Source organism: Lactuca serriola, chromosome 5 (genome assembly GCF_051521515.1).
Source record: "Lactuca serriola cultivar US96UC23 chromosome 5, Lser_US96UC23_V15, whole genome shotgun sequence".
Lineage (NCBI taxonomy): Eukaryota > Viridiplantae > Streptophyta > Magnoliopsida > Asterales > Asteraceae > Lactuca > Lactuca serriola.
This window is the reverse complement of record NC_136412.1, coordinates 76,857,263-76,882,390: the sequence shown is the minus strand read 5'-3', so window position 1 is coordinate 76,882,390 and position 25,128 is coordinate 76,857,263. Positions and strand designations below refer to the sequence as shown.

The 25,128-nt window shown below is 32.8% G+C and overlaps 2 protein-coding genes and 1 long non-coding RNA gene across 3 annotated transcripts; 1 reads left to right on the top strand and 2 right to left on the bottom strand.

The window, feature by feature from the left end:
* Positions 1-3,066: 3,066 nt before the first annotated feature.
* On the top strand, positions 3,067-5,738 carry LOC145052650 (Peptidyl-tRNA hydrolase II (PTH2) family protein). Its single transcript, XM_079000509.1, has 8 exons — positions 3,067-3,218; positions 3,362-3,547; positions 3,943-4,003; positions 4,089-4,125; positions 4,343-4,420; positions 4,552-4,624; positions 4,920-4,959; positions 5,540-5,738. The coding sequence occupies exons 1-8, from the start codon at positions 3,177-3,179 to the stop codon at positions 5,587-5,589; spliced, it is 567 nt and encodes a 188-aa protein (XP_078856635.1). The 5' UTR covers positions 3,067-3,176; the 3' UTR covers positions 5,590-5,738.
* A 625-nt stretch (positions 5,739-6,363) lies between these two features.
* Positions 6,364-7,646, bottom strand: LOC145052651 (uncharacterized). Its single transcript, XR_013684119.1, has 2 exons — positions 7,172-7,646; positions 6,364-6,902 (listed from the first exon to the last, which is right to left on the bottom strand). It is a non-coding gene; the product is annotated as an uncharacterized LOC145052651 (long non-coding RNA).
* A 10,185-nt stretch (positions 7,647-17,831) lies between these two features.
* On the bottom strand, positions 17,832-19,658 carry LOC145052649 (GATA transcription factor 12-like). The gene is made up of 2 exons (XM_079000508.1): positions 19,077-19,658; positions 17,832-18,862 (listed from the first exon to the last, which is right to left on the bottom strand). Exons 1-2 carry the CDS (start codon positions 19,359-19,361, stop codon positions 18,053-18,055), a joined length of 1,095 nt encoding a protein of 364 aa, XP_078856634.1. The 5' UTR covers positions 19,362-19,658; the 3' UTR covers positions 17,832-18,052.
* Positions 19,659-25,128: the final 5,470 nt, after the last annotated feature.

The window sequence follows — 25,128 nt, the reverse complement described above, 5'->3', positions numbered from 1 at the left end:
TGTTCATCCAACTCGTCGGGTTCATGCCCATCTTCATATGACTCGTCGAGTCGACCATGCGACTCGTCGAGTCCCTTCAGTCCTTTAACCATACAGAAACTTTTTAAGCCATGCCAAGGCTCCAAATTGTAGATCCAACTTCCTTAGGCATGCTTATCACATAAAGTTGCAAACTTTACGTGCATGCAAGGCTTTTAAGACCCTAAAATGACAACACTAAGCTTGTAATGAAGTCACACACTTGAGGGAAGGCTCATACTAGGCAAAGCTGATGACTTTATGAATCTAGAGGCCAAGGGGAGTCTAGATCTAAAGTTACAACTTCAGATCTTGGCTTAAGCACAAGAAACCTTTCTTAAAACTCATGAAAAAAAGGGTTTAGGTGAAATGAGCCAAGGAAAACGGTCTAGTACCTTCAAGAGAGTGCTTACTGATGCAGATCTTGAATCCTACGAACTCTTGCTTCAACTAGCTTGTTTTCCCCAAGTGTTTCCTTCACCAAAATCCTTCCTCCAAGCTTAAACTCTACAAAAGAACACACACACTCAAATTAGGGTTAAAGAGAGACAAGAGGTTGTAAAGGGGAGGCTGGGGGGAGGCCAATGATCCTTTAAATAGGGTGCAATGCCCCGAAATTTAGGGTTTCATCTGCCATCTCCTACTCGTTGAGTCCCTTCTTAGACTCGGCGAGTTGGTCACTAAAACGCATGGACCATCCCACTACTACTCGACGAGTAGGGCGACCAACTCGCCGAGTAGACCCAAAGACCAAGAAGGATTCATACATAAATCAATACCTGAGAATCGGGGAGTTACATCGTCGAGTGCATCTACTGACTCGTCGAGTTCCTTCAGAACTCATAAAACCGCGGAAACCCGAGTCAACTCGCCAAGTCGTCAAGACAACTAGTCGAGTTCGTACAGTGTCCAGATGATCGGGAAACTTTTAGCCAACTCGCCGATTTGGCAAAGCAACTCGTCGAGTTTTCCTTGTCTTAACTCATTCAACCACTTTCCAAACATGTCTAATGCTCCAAACTATAGATCTGGTTCCCTAGGTTTGGGATGCCACGTAAAGTTGCTAACTTTACGTCCATGCTTGGTAACAAGGGGCTAAAACACTCAAGTAAAGCTTATTATGGGACTTAGGACATGAAGGATGGCCAATACTTGAGAAAGTTGGCAACTTTAAGTCCATGGAGGCCATGGGATGTCCATATCTGAAACCATATCCTCATAACATGCTCAAATCCAATAATGGTCCCAAAATAAGCTAATAATGACCATAAACTTTCAAAAGAAGAGATCTAGCAAAGGGATGATCAAGATATCGACTTTATACCTCCAAATGGTTGCAACAACACTGAGAATCCCAGATCTAAAGTTCCTCCCTTCAACTATGCACCAATAACGTCAAACATCTTCAAGAAAAACACCAAAGAACACTCTTTAAACTCTTACACACTCAAAATGGAAGATAAGGCACGGTTTAGGGTTTCTTCTGACTGAGGGGACGATGCAGGAGGCTAACAATGAGAGCTAAGTCCTTTAAATAGGATGCAAACCCTTAAAATTAGGGTTTTCATGTTCAGCCTTCAACTTGTTGAGTTGGAGCCTTCCAACTCGTCGGGTAGGTCTTGAAGATACGCGACCATTATTAACTCAACACGACGAGTTGGTGCCTCCCAACTCGTCGAGTTGCCCTGAAAACATGTACAAATATAAAGCTTAAATTCATGCCTGAAGGTTGGGATGTTACAAAAAACATAAGGTGTTGTTTGTTTTTTTGAAGCAAAAATTCATGAAGTCTGCGGACCACCTCTGCAACCCTCTGCAATAGAAGAGGTGGACCAAACGACTGTCATATGTCATAAGAAGTGTGTTTATTTTTTTAACATCTGCATGCTGCTGCAGATATTAAAAAATTAAAATAAACTGATTTTATAAACCGAAAATAGTTTTTTAATACCAAAAATTTAATAATGTATGAAATTTCAGCAAGAATTTATGATATTTCAGCAAAAAAAATATGATATTTCAACAAAAAAATATAGATATTTTAGCAAAAAATAATGACATTTCATCAAGAAATCATAATTGTTCAATATAAAAAAAAACGGAAAAAGAAATTCAACAAGAATAAACAAAAAAAAAGGTGAAATAAGATTTTAGTAACATATAATCAAGATTCCAGCAAGAAAAAAGAAGAAGAGGTTGAAAGAGGCAATATAAGTGTTGTGTGCTAAAAAGAACACACACACACACACACACACACATATATATATATATATATATATATATATATATATATATATATATATATGTTTTTTACTCTGAAGACTTCTAGAAAACAAACAGCTGCGATATTAAAAGTGTTGTGCGTGTGCTGCACCGCTCAACAATAAGAACTCTGAAGAAGTTTTTTTTATAAATAACAAACAACACCCAAGTGATTTTTTAAACAAATAGAAAAGTTTATAGAGCTAAATTGACATTAGCCTTTTAAAAATAAACAGAATAAACCTAAGGGGTGTTTGACAAAACATCTTATTTGCGGTTCCACACCGCTATAAGCTAAAAAAGTATTTGGATAAAAATAACTTATAACGGTGACAAACAGCTAATAAGTCATTTGTTTTATAGGTTAACTCCTCTAACTTATTAGACTATATTTGACAGACTAGCTGAAAAGCTAGCTGCTAGCTTATAAGACACCTGCCAAAAAATAACGTTTAGTAAAAATTAGTTGATAAGCTAACTGAAATATATAAAATAACATAAAAAGACATTTAAAATAATATGTTTCTTATAATTAATTAATGATATATTTAAGAAATCTTAAAAAAAAAACTTGTAAAAAGATACTGACAGTATCTTTAAAAAAAACTAGTGAAAAGCTACTTATCAATTATTTTTTGTATGTAAAATACAACAGTTTAAAAAAAAACCTTAAAAAATTAAGCTATAACAAACAACTAAATCAATTATTTATTTATTTATTTATTCTGCTGCTGGCAAAAACCCACTAAATCCAATTAAAAAAAACAAACAACTACCCATCGACCCACGCACCCAGCTACCCAGTTTTAGCAAAGTGCCCCCAAACTTTAAGATAGCCTCACAGGCTCATATCCTTTAGACCCCTCGAACCCTCCGAGAAAGAACGACATCTCCAAATGATGGGCTCATTCCGGAAACAATCGCAGCTCTCAAGAACTGTATCTTTCTAATCTATCTCTATACCCCTTAACGCTTAAACCCTTCATATCCCTTGAAAATTTCTTTATTATAGTCTTGTCTTTGCTCTTTTTGGTTCACTAGAAGCACTCACTGCTTTCTTGTGGATTGTTTTTGGCTACAGAAACAAGATAGGGGATGGTTGGGCCGGAGCTTTCAGCCGGAAAACTTCCTTCCGGGACTCGTAATCGGTTTCATTTTTGGTATGTTGTTGGATTTATCAAAACCGATCAAAAGGACTACTAATTCAATGAGAAAGGGCAGTGGATTTTCATCAAATTCAAGTAATCCTGATGAAAATCTCAAAATGGTTTGTCTTTTCCCATCCCCATGTTTTATTATCGCCCTTTTACGACTCTCGTAATAGCAAAATTTCATCTTTTTATGCTAAACATAGTTGTTTGTCCATTTTATTGTTATAACCCCTTGATAATTGCTAATAATAACTTATTCCCATGATTTAGTTTTAATCTCGGATGTTTCTTGATCAACATGTTGCTTTATACTAGTGATATACTTAACTATTGTAAATCTCCGAATTTTTTTCGGAATACGTTTTATCTTCAGAGCCTTTGTATTTTGAGTGATAATTGAAGCATTTCCAAACTAACTTGCTATAAATTGCTTGCTGATGTTAAGTTTTTTAATGGTGAAAACATTTGATCTACCTAGATTAAAGCTTGACTTTTTTTTTTTTGATTTTAGGTTCTTGTTGTTAGACAAGATTTGAAGATGGGACAAGGAAAAATTGCTTCTCAATGTGCTCGTAAGAGATCTCTTAACAATTTAATCGTCTCACAATTTTCTTTTATCGATTGCTTGATTAATTGCTTCTTTTTTGTAAATTGCAGATGCTGCCACTGGTTTATATTCTAAACTAATGCAGAGGTTCGCCTTAGATCCTATTTATAACTTTAAGTGGTGAAATCTAGTATACATTATTACATTATTGTTTATGGTCTCTATTATATGTTTTATATACATACTTTATTGAGATTGAAATCTATATGGTTCTTCAAGACATCAATTTTTGGATGTGGGGACAAATAAAATCCATGTCTTACATATTTGTCTAATTAAAATGCTTTTTTTTTGTTTATTTTAGTCATATGAATCTTTTGCATCGATGGGAGTCAAGTGGGCAGGCAAAAATAGTCGTCACATGTAAAAACCAACAAGAAATGTAAGCAGGTGACCTTTTTAAACTTTTACACATTATTTTCAGAATAATTTCCACCTTGGCCATGCATTAAAAATAATAATTATTATTATTTTTATTTTTATTATTATTATTGATATTTTTATAATTATCAGGAATAAGCTGCAGGAAATAGCCGAGGGAACCGGTCTTCCAACTTATGTTGTAGCTGATGCAGGACGCACACAGGTATGACTTTGACTATTTTTGGTCCTGAATTGACCCAAATGTATTATGTTTTTGAAGATATATATGCTTTTATTGAATATTAATCTATATAATTCAAAGATATGTCCTTGTTTTTTCTTTTAAATTTAACTAAATCGATGACAGTTTTGCATCTACTCTTTTGAGTGTTGAAAGTCAAAATGGACCTTTATAGGGCAAACTAGCACGTAGAAATCACACATTATAATTTTTGGAATCCAAGAAACTCTGATTATTTATATTTATGGAATTGGTCTTTTTTTTTGGCTTTACACAGGTTTTGGCAGGGTCAAAAACGGTTCTTGCCATTGGTCCTGGTATGCTATATAATATTAATGTTAACTACTTTAAAAGGTTAAATGTTATTTTTCGTTTTTTCTTTTTCGAATTTATTTACCAAAGTATTTTTTTTAAACAAAGTACGCAACAACCACGTTTTATTGTAACTGGGTTGCCTAATGACATGACACTGGTTATATGCTTATTTAAGCAACAATGTTTCACCTTTTTACCAAATTTCTTTGCAATGGACATGAATTATGCAACTATGTTTTAACTTGTTAAACATGTTACAGGTAAAATGTTGCATAATTGAAATGTGGTTAGTGTAAAAATAACATTGTAGGATAAATTTGGAAAACATGTAAAACGTTGTTGCATAAACAAACATTAAATCCTGCCATGACACTTATTTATGCAATGAAGTTGCATTTTTTGCAATGTATGCAACAAAGTGGATCTCATACAAATTTATGCATTCATGTTTTAAATGGTTACTGGTTTATGCATTGTTTTATCAAAATGGTTGCATTAATTGGTAAAGAAAGTGCAATTTTTTTTTTAATATATCAATAAGTGATTAGCCCTTTTGGGTAATTCTTGATCTTGATTATGCAGGGTACAATTCTATTGTTGATTCAGTAACAGGGAAGCAGCGTCTCCTTTGATGTCAAAGATTATGTTGCTGTTCATAACTCAATTGTTTTGTAGCATTTTTCAACTATTTGGGTTTAAAGGATTTATTAATGTTTGTAGAGCCTTATCACATGGTGTTCAAAGATGCTAGTATTTATGAATAGGAAGAGCTTGTTAGTTATTTCAAAGCCCTAAATGTAGCTTTTTTATGCCCTAGATCTTATTTATGAAGCTAACTAGTAGCTTCTATGATGTGAGTATGTCTTTTACTTCTTTCAGGTTGGTTTTGTTTTGTTTTGGTTTTATTTCTCCTTTTCCCTCCCCTTTTCTCGTTTTAATTGGTTTTATTTTCTTTTCATTTTTCATTATTTTCTTGACCTATTTTATGGTCACTTTGTTTTTCATTTTTTTTCTTTTGTTTGTGCTGAAATTGACAAAATTACGTACCATAGCAACTACTTGTGAGACCTTTGGGGCTGTTTGTCAGGATCTGAATTTTTAAGATCTGAATTTTTAAAAGGTCTGAATTTCTAAGAGGGTCTGAAACTTTAAGATTTGAATTTTTAACATGCTGTTTGGTTGGAACTTCTGAATTGCTGGACTGAATTATAAAATGACGATTTTACCCTTCAGTGTTATGGTTTTTGTTGAATTCAATGCTTATGTCTATAAAATAACCAAACCAACTTCTTGAATAATTATAACAAAAGTATAAACACAATACAAAAATCCAAATTAAAAAAAAAAATCAAATCAAACATATATATTTGACAAAAATCAAATCAAACAATGCTCTAATATAAAGAGGTAAAAGTATGATGCTATAATAAATAAATAAATAAAATTACATTGCTATTTCTTGTATTTAAACCGTACAAAAACAATCTTACAATAGCTATGAAAACAACTTGAGCTCTATGCTTATATGGATCACATTATATGTATACAACCACATTCATTTACACATCTTGACAAGTATAATACCCTTATCTAAGAAAACACAAAGAAAAACTTTGAATAAATCAGAAAATTAAAACCATTCCATTCATTCTTTGTGCTCCAAATCAATGATATATGGTTAGCTACCGGTGATTATCCTGAACCTTTCTTGTCCAACAATATCCCATTGCATAAGCATGGAACATTCAACATTAGTTTCATACAAATACAATCTTATATATCTTTTCTAGAAAAAAGACAGAAATGGAACATTCAACATTAGTTTCATCCAAAGTTCTAATTGTTCAAAGTCAAACATCAATGCCTAAAGTTCCAATTGCTCAAATGAGAAATAGAAGAGGAACAATTTTGACCAAAAAACATCACAGCCTTCATCCATCATCATCTTGACCATCAAAAATACACAATGCTCTAAATCAATAACAAATTTGGAAACAATACATAGTTTATGATAATAATAATCATTATTATACCAGAAAACTATAAATCAATAACTAATTTTGAATGATACTATGTTTCACCACTGATTCAAAACATCACAGAAAACCTAAAATATGAACATTTAAAAACTCGGTATATTAAATCGATTTTCGATTTCACATCATGAAAACAACTCGATTTCTCGAATTTGGAGTGATTTTAGCAACTTTGTACCTGACCAACGAAGGAGATTGGAGATCGCCTGGTAGAGACCGACGTTGTCGAGGGCGGAACCTGGAGAGGGCGGCGCTTTCGAGGGTAAAACCAACGATGTCGGAGCTTGGCGTCGTAGGTCGTAGTTTGGAGATGGGAGTCGATTTCATGGAGGTGGAAGTGATATTAGAAGTCGTGTGAAACTTGTAGGTGTGCGATGTTTACGATGGGGCGGCGGTGCTGTGCGAATCGACGATGGGAATAGGTGGCCGACGATGGGATGAGGTGTTCGGTGATGGGAGGAGGTGGTTGGCGTTGGAGTTGGTCGGAGGTGGGAGGAGACATGAGAGGATCTGATGAAGGTGAGTTGCGTTCATATGAGATACGAGGGCAATACAAAGGCGTGTATTTTGTTTATTCATATGTAAGTTTAGGTCTGAAAGTTTAAGAGGATTTTAAGAAATTAAGAGTTATTCATAGCCCACCAAACGCTCTATATCTTGTCTCTTAAATTTTTAATTAAGAGGCTACCAAACAACCCCTTATCATGTTTGCTTGCGATGTTTATTTCATGGACCTTATATTTTATGGATCTTATGGTCATTTTATCAAGGCCCATAAATAGATGGTTATCCATAAATAAACTTTTAAATATTTGGTCAGTTTTGTAATAACTATTTATATAGATATATTTAGTACCCCTTTAACTTATCAAAATTTCGTATGATTTAGGCTATTAGGTGTGGACAACATGTTACTATATTGTTATTATATGTTATCACATTAGGTGTGATACTCATGTATTACATGGGTTAAATAAAAAATTAAATATCAAAATTTAAACATTAAATATTTTTTAAAATTAAATTTTAAAATAAGGAAAAACATATTTATTGCTTTATGATTATATTTATTATATTTAATACTTTACTTATATAACTATATGTATTATGTGGCTTTTTAGTTTTAAAAATTAAAAAAACATAGAAATTGACATATGTATATTATTTATTTCAAAAATACTACAAAATTACAAGTGTCAAAACTTATGAGAGTTTGACAAGTGGCAAAATGGATCTTCATTTATTAGAATAGATTTAAAGTGTCCACATCATCATCTTAGTCATACTTTTAGTATTATAACATCCAATGTAGAAATGAGCAATACTAAATAACATGTGATAATATCTATTATTTTCTATTTTTAATTTTTTAGATGTTTTTAGTTTCTATTTTTCTAATTTGTTTTATTTTTTTAAATTTATGTCATAATATTTTTTTAAAAACATATAAATTAAATAAAACATAATTAAATAAAACATAATTAAATTAAATACTTAATTAAACATATCATTTTGAAAATAAAAACGAGGTTACAACAGGAAAAACAAAGCATTGACGGAAAACATAAAAATTTAAAAATATAAAACCTACACTATTCTTCACCTAAATATTTTTGCTCGATCTTCACCTTAATTTTTCGGAGCATCTCTGCCCATCTCGGTGACATATTCTCCTCGTTAATTTGAAGAATCGTCAAATCCTTCGCAATGCAATCTTCCTCGGCTTCATGACGAAGGAACTCCAAATGCTCCTGTTGCAATTCATATCTTTTATGTGCGATTTTGTTGTGATTGTCAAAAAAAAAGTTCATTTCCGCTTACTCTCGATGTCTACTTTCACGGTTTCGCCTTCCTCCGCATGTCGTTGAACCTGCCTCGCTTTGTCGTGACCTATTGGTCGTCGAGGCGGGGGATCTCTTCGATGTCGTTGAAGTCATCCGGTATCTTATCCGTGTCCGCATTGAGGTCGATGTTCGTGAGTGCGTCCAAAACGTCGACCGAACCCAGGCCGCAGGACTTCTTCGATTGTTGTTTCGTAAATGTGTCCATTTTATTCCATTTTGGGTCTTCCTTGACAATATCCCAAATCTTTTTCTGCTCGAAAACGTGACCGGTTTTGACATGATATTGATCCATCTCCGCTCTATAAAACATCAAAATCGGTCGCACCACTTTTCTTGTGCGATGAAAGTTTGTTGTAGATGAAATTAAACTTGGTGCACTTCTTGTTTATTTGAGTTCATTTGCTACTCAACATATCGTGATTGCGATAATTTGCATCCTTCTTCAAAATGATCTGAAATTTCCCGATCACAGCTTCCGAAAAAGCAACTTTTCTCATATCGTTTCCTTGCATTGGATTTTTTATGTCCCGCACCATGCCACTGCCAACGCGTATTCTTCCTCTGCAGTCCACCATGTTGGAGGTTCGTTTTCCGATTGCTCCACCGCGATCGCTTTCCCTTTCCTTCGTGCTCTCCTTTTGTTGGCCGTTTTTTTGGCTCCCCTCGCTTGCGTCTCGGGTATTGTTTCTTGTGTGGGTGGTGGTTGTATGGTATTTTGTTGCATTGTAGCGGATGTGTTGAAAGGTTTTGTGGAAGGGTTGTAGGGAATTGTGGTGATGGTGAGCTGTGATTCAAAAAAAATATTACCATTCTGAAATTTCAATCCAAAATAACCCGTTTCTAGCCGTTACCATAATAACACATTGTAACATAACGCCGGATAACGCCTTCCGGGGGTGGTGTAGCCGGCACTATACCAGTGTTTTTTGAGTGCCACGTCGTATTAACGGGAAGCCCCATTGCCCGCTCTCACCCGTCTTATATTTATAGCTGACTCACATCTTTAGAAAGCTTTTTTTTGGTCATTTTATCAAACATTAAAAAGTGCTTATCAACTTATATCGATTTGACATGACATAAGATAATTCAAACATTTTTTTTAAAAAAACTTCTTTTTGATACCATTACATGCTAATAAGCCAACAAGTTAAATTTTTTTTTATCTATTTAAATAAGCTCTTCCAAACACCCCTTAGGCTTTTGTTTTGTTCTATATATAGATTATCAAATACATGCAACTCTTTGTGTGATCTTATTTGTGGTTCCGTAAACTAGATTAGTAAGGGAGTTGATTCTTTTTTATCTGTTAAATCCATAAATAATGTCGGGCTGAATAAATTGTTAAATGCATTTTTTTTCTTAACCAAATAAACTGTCAAATTGAGAATAATTCATTAAAAAGTGTTTATTAACTGATATCATCTAATAAGAAAAGAAAAACAAATAGGCAAATGGTTAATATCTTAAGGCATTAAATCATATATTCTTTTGGCTTATCCCATAATTCACTACCGTACAAATTATGTCAAAAAGAAAAAAGAAAAAACAGTTATATATAGTTGTGCAAGTTCAAATACACACCCTACATATATAGGGTAGGAACAAATTAGATTTTCCGTTCCAAAAAAAAACATATATAACAATTAAGATAAGTTGGTATAATGATATTGTTAAGAAAAATTTACAAATATAGTCAAATACATTAATTATTTTGTGGAAAATAGCAAAAAAAAAAAAAAACTCAAATTACAAAAATAGCCCTTAAAATCGCAGATGGATTAAACCCATCTGCGATTTTGCCCTTCCATCTGTGATTTTGCCCCTCCATCGACGAACGTACAAGTGCTTAAAGGACAGATGTGTTTTAGACACTTGTACGTTCGCAGATGGAAAAGTCCATCTGTGATTTTGTGAAGTCCATCTGTGATTTCGTGGGATCTAGTGTAAAAACGTTTTTTTTTCTTCATTCTCTCTCTCTCTCTCTCTCTCTCTCTCTCTCTTTACGATTTCCTTAGAGCTATCATGGATGATATCATGGACGATTTCCTTAGAGATGTTTTAAATAAATTTTCTAAAAAAATAACAACAAAAATGATAATTTATTGAAAAAGTTTATATATAATAAAGTTGTTTTGTAGTCAAAACTATCAATTTCATAGTCAAAATAAAAAAAAATCACAAAATCGCAATTCAAAAGGAAAGGAAATCGCAGATAGACATAGTCCATCTGCGATTTTAGGCTGAAAAAGGGGTACATATACAACGAAAAAAACCAACCGCGAACGTACAAGTGGCTAAAGACATGTGTGCTTTAGCCACTTGTACGTTCGCAGATGGCATGACGAAATCGCAAATTTAGCCATTTGTACGTTTGCAGATGGCATGGCAAAATCGCAGATGAATTTTACTCATCTGCGATTTTAGTGGTTAAAAATGTAATTTTGAGTTTTTTTTTTGGCTATTTTCCACAAAGTAATTAATGTATTTGGCTAAATTTACAATTTTCTCTGCTAATAATTATTTTAAATGGAAGTGTGAAAACATAAAATTTAAAAATTCCATCCTAGTTCGATTCAGTTTAATAATAATCAATTAACCCAATTTTGCTTAAATTCGAAATATAAATACTTATTAAAATTGTTTATGCTTCATTAATATTATAAAATTATAAACCAAAAACAAAAAGTATAACAGATAAGATGATGGTCGGCCCAATTTGTTGAATGCGAAGGGGCCCAGCTGGTAAAGAAAAATGAAACGCATTTCCTCATGCATCTCTCTGTCTCCCGATCTCTGCGCCGGTTCGCCGCTCTGCTCCGCCTCACCGCCTGCTGCCGTCCTCTGCTGCTACCTATTGTTTTGAGGTATTTTTTATATTATTTTATTTTCGAAATGTCTTACTACTTGTTATTTGTTAGTTGTTCATGTTTTTATATTTTATTGTTAATTGTTAAGGTTTGTAAATTGAGGGAACGGGTTTCTTGAAAATCTATTTATTGTTAATTGTTAATAATTTGTTAGGATTTGTTGAAAATTACAATTTCTTTTTCAAGTAGAATTTTAATTTAAGTTGGATGATTTTATTATAGAGAAAATTATAAATTTAGCCAAAAACACTAATTACTTTGCAAATTTAGCCAAAAAAAAATCGAAATTGCAAAAATAACCACTAAAATCTTAGATGGGAATGGTCCATCTGCGATTTTGCCCAGGTACAAGAACCTTGTGCTTTAGGTACTTGTACATTCGCAGATGGACTAGTCCATCTATGATTTTTTCTTTTCATCTGCGATTTCCTTTTTTTTTTTTTTAAGTTTAAAAACATTTTTTTTCCTTCATTTTTCACTTTTCATTTTAGAGAAACTCTCTCTAGGCCATTCCCTTGTGATTTTCCTTTATTTTTCACTCTTCATTTTTCCATAAGGTTATTTCGTAGTCAAACTCATTTATTTCATAGTCAAACCTATTGATTTCACAGTCAAAATTATATAAAAAAACCATAAAATCGCAGATCAAAGGGAGAGGAAATCGCAGATGGACACTGTCCATCTGCGATTTTAATATGATTCTTCCTTATATATACACGACAAAAAAGAAAAAAAAAACCATCTGTGAATGTACAAGTGGCTAAAGCACTCACAGATGGGATAAACAAATCGCAGATGGACCATTTCCATCCGCGATTTCGGTGGCTAAATTTGCAACTTCAATTTTTTTTTTGGCTATTTTCTACAAAATAATTAGCTAATTTGGTTATTTTTGCAATTTTCTCTTTATTATATGTAGAACAGTATAATGATAATTTATCCATGGAAACATAATACAGTAATTTAAAGTCTCCAAATTCAATTAAACCTTAAAGTTAAAAAGCAATTCTTCATTATTAATCAAACCCCACTGTAAAACCCCAAAACTGCTATCAAAAGATGCAAAAATTAAGGCCCCGTTTCATAGTTGCTGACTGAGAAAGTGCTGACTGGGAAAGGTCTGTCTTAGTAAAAATTCCTGACCGAGTAAGAAATCATGTTGTTTGATTGTCTATCTGACTGAATGTATTGACTGGTGAAAAATGACCATTTTACCCTCCCACTTCAAATACAAACCACCACCTCAATATACTCTGGAATCACCAATTCTGGAGTTGTCTTCAATTCCAACACACAATCCATTTCCGCCTTTGGTCCCTATTTGATGCCATTGCAATCCCAATTTCATCTCAATTCTTTTCCACTTTCAATTCAATCCCTCAACACCCACAACAAAAAGCCATCATCTTTCGTTGGAATCTACAATTCCATCCTCCAAACACAAATCATCTTTCGCTGGAATCTACAATTCCATCCTCTAAACACAACTATGGAACAAGAGGCAGGTACATAACATCAAAAAATCGAAAATTTTAGAGAAGTTTAAAAGGAATCAATTTCATGAACCAATAGAAATCAATTTAAAAAATCAGACTATTCAAAACAGAAACCTTCCTGATCAAACAGGAACAGAACATCAAAAAATCGAAAATTTTAGAGTATTTTAAAAGGAATCAATTTCATGAACCAATAGAAATCAATTTCAAAAATCCGATTATTCAGAACAGAAAGGGTATAAAGAAATATGTGAATAAAATTAATTCATGAATCAATTTCTGAATAGAAATGTAAACATGCGATTGAAGGAGATGGTTTCATGAATCAATTTATAAAACGATTTTCATGAGTGAGATGGTTTCATGAATCGGTTTCACGAATTCATGGATCAATTTCAAAAACGATTTCATGAAATTGGTTTTATGAATCGATTAAAGAAGAAGAATAGAGGCCTGGAAGAGGAGAAGACATACCTGATGAGAAGAGGAGAAGGAGTCGATCGGTGGGGGGAAGGGGCGTAGAGGCGTGAAAGAAGAACGTAGGGAAGGGCACAATTGGTAACGCTTCCTTCTTTCTCAGTCAGTCGTTAATTTTCTTGGTTTTCTTCTTACCGAGCCAGAGCCTTCTTTCCGAGTCAGATGGGCCAAGATTGATTTACCAAACAAATTTGGCTGACCGAGTCAGCAAAAATTGTCTGACCCAATCCAGTCAAATGCATAACAAACAGGCCCTAAGTCAACTTGGCATAAATTATATGTACTTATATGCACAACGTAGAAGGATGATAGAATAGTTAGCCAAAAGCCCTAAAGTTATAAACCTCGATATGAGAATGAGAGTTTGTTGAATTTCATTAAAATGAGTTATTATGTATAATAATATTTCAAACATTGATATAAAAAATTAGGTGTAAAACTATAGATAGCATCATGCATAGCACGCTAATCAATAGTCAATATTTAACTTGTCTATCAGAAATGCACAAGAGCCACTAAGCGAAATAATAGTAAAATAAACATAAGTTAAAAAGTCAACTTGTAAAAAACTTAATTGATACTAGTATGATTTATGCTTGGAAACGTGATATTATGAGTGTCTTAAAAAGAGTTGGAATTGAGCTTTGATATTGGTGATACTTGAGATTAATGGGAATTGTTACTTTGGTAAAAGTAAAGAAGTAAAGAAGTTACAAAATATTCAAATTTGGACTATATATGTACCATGGTGAAGATCAAGTTAACGAGGAAGGTTACTTTGGTATAAAGTAAAGAAGTTACAAAAATATTCTAATTTGGACTTCTTTTGTTTGCTTGAAGTTATTTCGGTTCGAGGTAATGTTATTTTAAGCTCTATGCAATCGTATTTTGGTATAAGATATAATGCTACTTTAAGCTCGTATTTTGGTATAATATATAATGCTACTTTAAGCTCTTTGAAACTTTTGTTTTCTTAACAATGAGTTAGTCCATGAACCTAACGTACTTTGAAAAAAAATATTAACTTTTCACAGTAGTTTATTGTACCGTTGGTCCTAGTATATTGTACATATTTTTAGAACATGATTCCAACAATAGTTTATTTATAAACATAATTTCCAACAAGAATGTATTTAGAAGCAGAATTCCAGTAATAGTTTATTTATAAACTCATTTCCAGTAACATATCTCATGATTCAATAATACCAAAAAACAGTTTGTTAAGTTTATATCTTGGAACTGAAGATTTAAAACAGAAACAATAACATACTAGAACTATAAAACAGAAACAGTTTACTAACTACTGAAAAACTGAAATAAGAAGAGTAAAATCACGAGTTTAAATGAAATGCTTTTTTTGCAAAGTCAGCATCTATGTGTCACGCTTCACTTTTGAAGCGTCGCGCTTTCACATCATTTTTGTCTCAAATTCGGACGACTATAACTTCTTCATACGAACTCGATTTTTGATGTTTATATCCTCACATTCTTATTCGAGTTAAATACAACTTTATTTTACATTATTTATACCAAAAAGAATTATATTTTTACTTATAATCTCATAAACAAGTAGGTATACATTATTCGTCTTTAAAATGATACATAACCTATTGATCAGTTTATAATAGTATTACACCTCTTGTAATATATTTGTTATGAAAAACAAGTGTTACATTGAAGCACCATACCTACAATCGAAGCACCATGCCTGCAATCGATGATACATAATCATGAGTTGATGGTTTTTTTTTTTTTTTTTTTTTTCCACACAACCTATTTTCCCACCAACACAAAAATCGGCGATCCAAACTTGCAATTAGCGATCCCAATTGCATTTCTGTGAAATCTAATTTGCCAAAAACGTGTTTTGAGGACCATTCCAAATGCAAAACGTAAATGTATTGCATTTGGGAGCACCATGTTTGGAAACTGGATCGTTAAATTCCAACACTCCTTATGACTATGGTGGTTATTTGAATAAAAAACTTACAAAATCTCCTAACATCTATTTCATAATCCGGTCATATAATGCCCAAATCAAATTGACCAATGATGTGGTATCCTAATTTGGTAGGATACCATTTACCTTCTACAAAATAAAGTCATTCAAGCCATTAAATTTCTCTAACTCAAATTTTTGGGACAGACATTTTTTCAATAGATAAAATACCTTACAAGAAATCCATTAAATTTCTGATACCACTTGTTAGGAATCAAACAAGCTCTGATACCACATGTTAGGAATAAGACGATCTCTGATACCACTTTTCAAGAATAAACAAGAAAGCACACAAAATCACACATACACACACACATAAAGAAACAATATTTAACGTGATTCGATCAATGTTACCAACGTCTATATATCATGAAGGAGTATAATTATCCACGAGCTCAAACAGAACAACAATACAATCAAGACATACAAAATACCTTACAAAGATTCTTTGAAGACCACATAAAAGATCATCAATGAATCCTATCTAGCAACCTTATTTATAGGCTCAGGGTCAGACATAAAACCTTAAGACAGTTGGGTGTGGGCAACGGCAAAGGGAGTGTTATTGCATGTTATAACGGCGCAAACACCGCCCCACCTCCCTATTATTGCACGTTATTAGCTTCCACGTTGTTTTTCGTTACCACCACCACATCCTTTAACGCCGTTTTCTTCTTTTTTCTTAAAACACGTGAGTGGGCGTTGCCCACTCCGACCAGTCTAAACCTTGATAGGCCAGACCCATCTATTCATAGATCCAAATAGATGTCAACCAATTACATGACTTCACACAACTATTTCTAGAATTTTCAACCTTGAGGAATATGAAGGCCGCCTGCCATGCACCTAGAAAACACACCATAGAGCAGTCAACACATCTAGAAGCACATTTTGTTCTCATGGACCGCATTCAACAACAAGCAACATATCCAACAAAGCCTAGAGTGTGCGCTAAAAAGCCAACACATTCTCCATTAGGTTTCAGTGCATTCTTTAAGAGGTCAACACATTTGTTTCCATGCTTGAATGCGTTTAGCAAGGAGCGCATTCTAGAAAGTGCTCCTCCCCATGTCAGAATGCTCCATCTCATATCAAAATGCTCCATCTAAGATCATAATGCTCCGGTATGATTCCAAATGTTCTGCCACGTCTTTTGAATGTTTAATGCTTAAGTCACATTTAATTTAACTAAGAGTACCCTAAAGTCATGGTGGAGCATCTTAAAGTCATTATTATGAATTCCTTTGCATGAAAAATGGCAAGTGTTATGCAACGTCTTTAACAAGGAAATAACAAATTGATTAAAAAACAAATGTAAATTACATTTTATCGTGATTTTACAGCATCTATGGGGAACACGTTTTTCATCTTCTTTGGTTGATTTTAAAGGAAAATAAAAAAAGACAAGAAAATACAAATTAGATGGAAAACCATAACAATTAAATATGAAATTTGTGAATGGTAACGACTAACGAGTGTCGTTGTGAAATGCACATCTTTTGTCAACATTCTCTGCATATTTGCTATACTTCACCAATCCATTCTTCTTATCACTGAATTCAATGGTACCATGCCTGGTTATAAAGTATAATTTAAAATTTTGGGAATGGGGAAGTCAACATCGAATTTATATTTCCTCTTGAAGTTGGTGTAGGCACATGATCACATGAACTTAATCAATTAATTTAATTGCATATATATCTTTTTTGTTTACAACTAGTTATATATATAAAAAAATAGATTAATTAATATTATTAATTATTTTTCTGACGCACCAAGTGCTTTACAAAAGATCGAACAAGTGCACATGTGGTGATCTTGGTGCCCGTGATAACTTTTAAACTAACTACATTAACTACATCACATGTTTACCTTATTATATATTTTTTTCATAAAATTGAGATACGGTATAAAATGATAATTAATAGTTAATACTCCATCTTTTTACGAAATATAAGATATATTTTTCACATTTAATTATAAAAGAAGGGAGACCATTAAAAGGTCTAGAGGTGTATGAGAAAAATATCAAATTTTCAAATAATCGGGATTCAAGTCTCATAATAAACAACACGTACGTATAAATCTAAAAAATAATATTAATAAATTCATAAATTAACGGTTCTAAAAAATCTAAAACTGAAAAAAGTTTAAATAAATGTAAATTAATATGAAAACTTTAGTTCAAGAATATGCCAACAAATTGGCAATGGAGAACATTAAAAGGTCTACACTCATCTCTCATATTTTTCTCTATTTTTCCCGGAATCAAAAGTAAAAACTACAAAATTCCAATAACTTAGAAAATAAACCATAGCAATTATGACTTTTTCTTTAATTATGGAAAAGGTCTAAATTAATTTTAAAGAACTAGATTTAGATTAGTTGCCTATAGTCGGGACCGACATGTTGGTGGATCAAGTAATCATCGTTGTTGGGTACATCAAATATCATGTTCGAATGATGAAAGAGTTGTTGTTGTTGTTGTTGTTGTTGATGATGATGATGGTGTTGGTGTTGAGACTGATGTTGATGTTGACGTTGATTTTGATGCATATATTGATGTTGATGCATCTCATTCTGTCTTCTTAGCTCCATCACTTTCCGATGGGAATTTGAGTGTTTGGCAGTGACAAACGTCGGACTTGCTGCCGGACGATACTCCGGTACTAACCGCCCAGACTTAAAACGGACCCCACAAGCATTACAAAGCGTTTTGGGGCCCAAGGGTCCTGTACGCCACTGTGGGGTCTTATCAGTAGCACAGTGCAAACATTTCCTCCCGTCCCCATTATGCGACGGGTTATCGTAAACTTCCTTTCTCTTTATTCCAGCTTTCACGATCTTCTTTCTGATCGAGCTTGAGGCAATATCAGACTCAGACTCAGATGACATGGTGACGGTGGTCCCACTTGCAGTAGGAGACACTGCAAGGAGTCGTGAGGTCCAGTTGCATGGTGCAGCCCGAGACCGTTTGGTCCGAGCCTTTCCTGGGACCGCCATGTCAGTGTTGAAGATCGGGTTGTTTGCCTTGCTCACGGTCTCGGGTTGGAATTGTTGGTTATTGGACGTGTAGTTGGGCCGGGTTTTGATTCCGGATATTAGTTGTAACTTTTGCAAGTCCTCACAAGAAAATGATTCCTCCACCACGTTCGATAGCCATTCCAGCTCAGCTAAATCATCGTACTGTTACAAACAGTACCTCGGATTAAAATCATAAATTAAAACAAATATCAAAATTTCATAGTTCATTTAATTGATAAGTAATGTCCTTTAATGCATGACATGCAGATATGATGAGGGGTGGTACGGTACAACTCAAAGATGCATTAAATTTGTTTCAGCGAATCACAAGGAAAAAGTAATAGTAATAAATAAAAGAAATGAATGAATGAATTACCGGGACACAAAGGTCACTGGTGAACGGAGCATCGGTAAAGCTCCGGCGAGGGACATCTCCGGGAGAGTTATGTTCGGCGCCACCACAGAGAGGGGAGTTACAAGTGTCAACGATGGTGGAGGAATCCGTGGAGGCGCCGGAGACAATGTTTTCTACCATTTCGTCGGCGGGGAAATTGAGGAGGTCATCGATGAGAAAATTTTCGGTTTTGAGTTTCTCCGGCGAGAATTGCTGGGGGTGATTGGGAGATGATTCATGAACGAATTCAGTGTTTTCCATATTCATTGTGTTTGAGGAATCGAACAATGGTAATGTAATTGGGGGGATTTTCTGGAAATGTAACGTAGAAAAAGGAGATGTTAGTGAGAGAGAGAGAAAGAGAGAGTGTAAGAGTGTGAGAAACGTAGAGAGGAGAGACTTTAATTGCGTTTGAAGGGGACAGCCGGACCGCTACAAAAATGGAGGACTAATTTGACGAAGACAAAAATATTAATATAAATATAAATAATTAATTAAATAATTTTGGAAAATAAAAAGTATATTTCTGTGATAAGTCCATTATATTGCAGGTTTTTAAGAATACGAGAAGAGCTATGATTTTGTAAGTAATAAAACTCAACAAGTAAATATATAGTACTATATATTATAAAAAGCGTCATGAGATAATGAACTTTAGTAACAAAATAGTCGTATATGGTGGTGCCCGGTAAAGAGGAGGCGTATGGTGGAAGACTATGGAAAAGGAATAATCCCGTTGCTTCATAACAAGGTCATGTTTTGCAGACCCTTTTAAGACCATACCTTCATCATCTTCTTCATCTTCAAGATATATATATTTTTTTTCTTATTTTAATCTCTCTCTCTCTCTCTCTCTCTCTCTCTCTATATATATATATATATATATATATATATATATATATATATATATATATATATATATATATATAGGGAAGGGTTATTTGAAAAACAAAAAACCCTAAAAATCATAAAAATACATAAAAAAAAATACCTAGAGATCACAAAACTTTTTTTTGAATTTTTTTTTATGAAAAAATCGCAGGCTTTTAAAGAAATTCGATGAAATTTTTTTTAAAAAAAAATTTCAATGAATTTCTTTAAAAATGTGTGATTTTTTCATAATTTTTTTTTGTGATCTATAGGTATTTTTTTTATGTATTTGTATGATTTTTAGGGTTTTTTTAGGGTTTTTTTGTTTTCCATAGAACCTATATATATATATATATATATATATATATATATATATATATATATATATATATATATATATTACAAATTACATCAAATTATTAAATCATACAATCCATAAACAATTTTCACCCATTTTAATAACTTCCTTTATTTATTGATTTACTATTTTGATAATGTATGAATAGGATGTTATGTTATATAGTACAAATACTTGCTAAATGTAAAGATAAAATCACACCATCTTGAATATAATGTTTAAGAATCCTTTCAAATCTCTTTTTATTTATAATGTTTTAGTTTAGTTTTGTTAATTTTACTTTTAATTACGTCAACTTTATAACACGTTATCAGTACGAAAACTCTAATCAAGTAGGAAATCACATCTATTATACTCAAGGTATGTATTACTTAATAAAAAATATTTATTATAAAACAAACATTATATTAAAAATAATAACGCATTATAAAAAGTTATTTGTTATTAACGACTAATGATATTTATATATTTTGTCAACCATTATTTATGTATTCTAACTTTTATTTATGCATTTACATTATGCAACTAATTTTATTTATATATACCAACATTAATATTATAAGACTAGTTTTTATGTATACTAATGTTTGTTTATACATACCAATGTTTATTTATTTATATTTTAGATATTCTTTATAATTTTATTTAAACATTTACTACTATTTATTTATGTTTCTAATTAGTAAAAGTATACCAAGTAAAATTATGTACTAATTATAAGTCTTATTAAATGATATATAAAATACATATACATATATGTAATACATAGACATAATGACTATATGTATGTAATGGTTATAAATAGCAAAACCAATGGCTATATTTTCTATTATAAACAACATCACTGTCATATTTCTTTCTATAAAAAAATGAGTAAATTGTCCTACTTTTCAAGGTTATAATGATTCATCTAGTTGTGATTTTTGCAACTATAATGACTATAAGACTTGACTTCCTAATTTTAAATCTCACACCAAATATATATTTACCTTGATTTATTTCATCATTTTTAGTCTTGTATGAGATGATTCTTTTCGCGCTTCTATTTTGTACAATACATATTGAAATAAATGGATTTTAATATTCATCTTGTTATTTTGTTTAAAATTTATAGTTACAATATATCTAACATTGCAAAGCTCAAGTTTGTAATACTTGAAGTTAGTGGGAAAAACTATGTGTCATCGATGATAGATGTAAAAATGCATCTTGAGTCCATGAGAATCTCAAATGCTATATATGAATTTATTAATTGCTTGGCACAAGACAAGGCAAAAGCATAAGGTTTCCTTTGTAAACATCCTGATGAAATGTTGAGATTTGAATATCTTGATATTATTGATCAAAGTATTCTCTAGAATCTCCTGAAAGAAAGATTTGATCATTAAAATGAAGTTATACTTCCAAATGATAGAGATGAATAGAGAACATTGAGGTTTCAAGACTTCAAGAAAGTAAATGAATACAACTCAGCTTTGTATAGAAAATGTTCGCAACTCAAGTATTGTAGACAAGAAGTTACTGATGAAGATATGTTGGAGAAAACTTACTGCATGTTTCATAAACAAACATTACCTTGATGCAACAATATCGGTCACAGAATTTCACAAAATATTCTGAACTGAATGCATGACTGCTTGTTGCAGAGCAAAATAATGAGCTCTTGATGAAAAACCATGAATCTCGTCCAATGGGATCAATAGCACTTCTTATAGCAAATGCTATAAATACTGATGTTCATCGAAATAATACACATAGACGAGGGTGTGGTCATGGTCGAGGACGAGGTTGTGGCTATTTTAATTGAAACCAAAGCCATAATCAGAACCATAATTCTGGTCATGGACAAGGTAATAGTAATGGTCGTGGCCAGAAAAAGAATAGTTACCAATCTTCACAAAGAAACAATGTCCATACACAAGACAATGCCACAGTGGCAAGGCATGATGTTGGGACATCACAAAAATCTGATGGTTCATGTTATAGATGTGGTAGCACAGACCATTGGTCAAGTACCTGTCACACACCTACACATCTTTGTCAACTTTATCAAGAGTCCTTTAAAGGAAAAGGAAATAAAGAAAACCTCATTGATGATGGTGAATGCACTCCGTTAACTATTACTGATTTCTGCAATAACATGGAAGACATAAACTAAAAATTTCTATTATTGTTCTAGTATACCTGTTTTCCCTTCCTTTGTTTTTCATATAATGCCTTTCCTATAATAAATGAACTTTCTTTATAATAATTGTTATGATTATGCTTATTGGATTATTATTTCTTTCATATGTGATGTTTAAAATGAGCCCAACTGGAGCACAACACCAAGAAAAGGTTGGAGATTTTTATATAACAGATAGTGGTAGTATGCATACTATTCTAAAATCAAAGAAACATTTTTCAAAATTAGTACTAACAAAACTATACATACAATATCAGGTCCTGCAGACTTGATAGAGGGAATCGGGAAAGCCCATTTTATATTACCAAATGTAACGTCCCAAAAATTCATAGAAAAAATTTCATTTTAAAAACAAAAAACCTTACAAACGAGTTGTTCCAAAACCATTCAAAGTGAATCTATCACTTAAACATCAGAGGAAAAATCACAAATAGTCAATGCAGAAAACTCTGGGGGATGTGGTGCAGTCACGCCAGACCCTTCCTTTTAGAACTGAAAGTACCTGAAACCATAAACATGAAACCGTAAACATAAAGCTTAGTGAGTTCCCCAAAATACCCCATACCATACATAGAATAGAGATTTTTATGTGCCAACCATAGTCTTACAGTTACTATGATTCCATAAGTTGTATCATGGTCTTTCCTTGCTAAGTTGGGAGCCAAAACCCAAGTCTTATAAACAAGTGCCAAGATCCACCTCCTGGTCTTCCATGCAAGTATCGTAAAGACAACTAGCATCCTACATATAACTGCCAAGTTCCAAACCCTGATCTTGCATACAGTTTTTCAAAGCCATATCCAGGTTTTTTGTCCAATTGCCACGGGCCACCACCCGATCTTCCAACATAACATAATCCAGTAACCCGATATTGGTTCCTTTGACCCACAAGTACACCGTGACAACCCGAAATTTCTATCTCAAGCAATTCAATAAAAATCAGACTTATTTATGTTATCTTTTAGCACTGTTTAGAGTCTGTTTGGGTGTTTTAATCACAAGGCATTCAAGAATCAAGTGTTGGGAAGTATCTTCTAGGGTTAATGTGCAACAATCAAGCCTTAAACCCCATATTTAGGTATTTACGGCCAAACTTTATGAGTTTGGGCCATAAACTCTTCTTAGGCCGTGAACTCATGCTTTAAGCATGAGTTTACATCATTTTTCATCACTTACTTCATTTTCAAGTCAAGGAAACCCCATTTCTCTCTCAAGTATCATAAGATCTTCATCCCGATCTTCCAAAAATGTAAGAATTATTTCTCTTGATTTGTTTTTACATCTCTTTATCTAGTGATTGTACATGATTTCATCCATGAAATCCTTTCATTTTCTTAGATCTTCAAGTGTTCTTCATTTCACCAAGAACACCAAGAACACACACTAATGTTCTTGGACCTTAAACACCTTTACAAGCTTCTTATAAGTAAGTACACTACTCTTAGCTTGTTATATGCTTCAATCACTTGTTAAACACTTAGAAATCATCAAGAAACTGAAGAACATATGGTGTTTACGGCCAAGGCAATCTCCTTAGGCCGTAAACACTAATAAGTGGTGCCTTTGTGCCACCACTCCTTCCTAAGGCTTAGAACTTGGTCTAGAACACTTCCAACTTGAACTAAGGACCTTAAACATCAAAATGGTAGAAGTCACCATGGGTTTACGGCCGTAAACCCATTAGGGACGTAAACTCTTGGAGAGTTTACTCTTGGACCGTAAACTCCAAAGCAAGACCCTACAACCCTTAGATGCAACCCTATGATCTTTTAAAACTTGAATCAAAGTGTTTTCCATGTTCTAGGGTGTATTTACTTGCTTAATGAGTGGTATAATCACTAATTAGATACATATATGTGTCTTTATATGTTAAATAGGATCAGTGTGTGTGTTCAAGTCTTCACTTGACACCTAGCATCTTATCCAACACTTTCATCCAAACCACTCACTACAGATGAGTTCATACCCCTTAATCAACCCTTTAAATGTTTTTAAATGCTTTTATGGGGGGGGGGGATACAAGTTAAATCAATATAGTTATTATATCAATCACATGTGATTAATAACTATCAAACAATGGATTTACTATACTTTTAAAACTGTTTTATCAAGCAAACTACTTCAATATGTTTATCAAACTCTTTTTATATGTTTAACTCTTTATCAAACTTATTCTTTCACGAAAAACCTTTTCCTTTAATTCTTTTAAACTTATATATTGTCAAAATCATGTCTGATGCATATATAGTTATATAAGTAAGGTTTGAAGGACTTAGGACTGATAATACACTCTATTTTCTGTTCCTTGTCTGGTTATGGACTTAGAGTACCCTATTGTTTGTCCGAGTGTCGTTTGATCCTTATTTATATATTATGTATATATGTATAGACATAAAAGATTTTTATCTCATTTCAATACATTCAGTTATACAAACAATTATACTAGTAAACTATAATAGGTATAGTTTAGGAAGATACTACTTATTATTTCTAGTACAATGAAACACACAAAGGGTCAGTTCACACATGAGTCAGAACATACTATTAAGAGAAACTAAGAGAACATACTATTATAAGAAACTAAGAGAATACTATAACGAGAAACAATACATACAATATAC

Excerpts from the sequence above, each read along its gene's own strand:
- LOC145052650 (XM_079000509.1), top strand. The coding sequence starts at position 3,177 with ATGATGGGCTCATTCCGGAAACAATCGCAGCTCTCAAGAACT. Across the intron at positions 4,004-4,088 it reads AATTGCTTCTCAATGTGCTC|ATGCTGCCACTGGTTTATAT; the intron begins GTAAGAGATCTC and ends TGTAAATTGCAG. Across the intron at positions 4,960-5,539 it reads GGTTCTTGCCATTGGTCCTG|GGTACAATTCTATTGTTGAT; the intron begins GTATGCTATATA and ends TTGATTATGCAG.
- LOC145052649 (XM_079000508.1), bottom strand. The coding sequence starts at position 19,361 with ATGAATATGGAAAACACTGAATTCGTTCATGAATCATCTCCCAATCAC. Across the intron at positions 18,863-19,076 it reads CCAGTGACCTTTGTGTCCCG|TACGATGATTTAGCTGAGCT; the intron begins GTAATTCATTCA and ends TGTTTGTAACAG.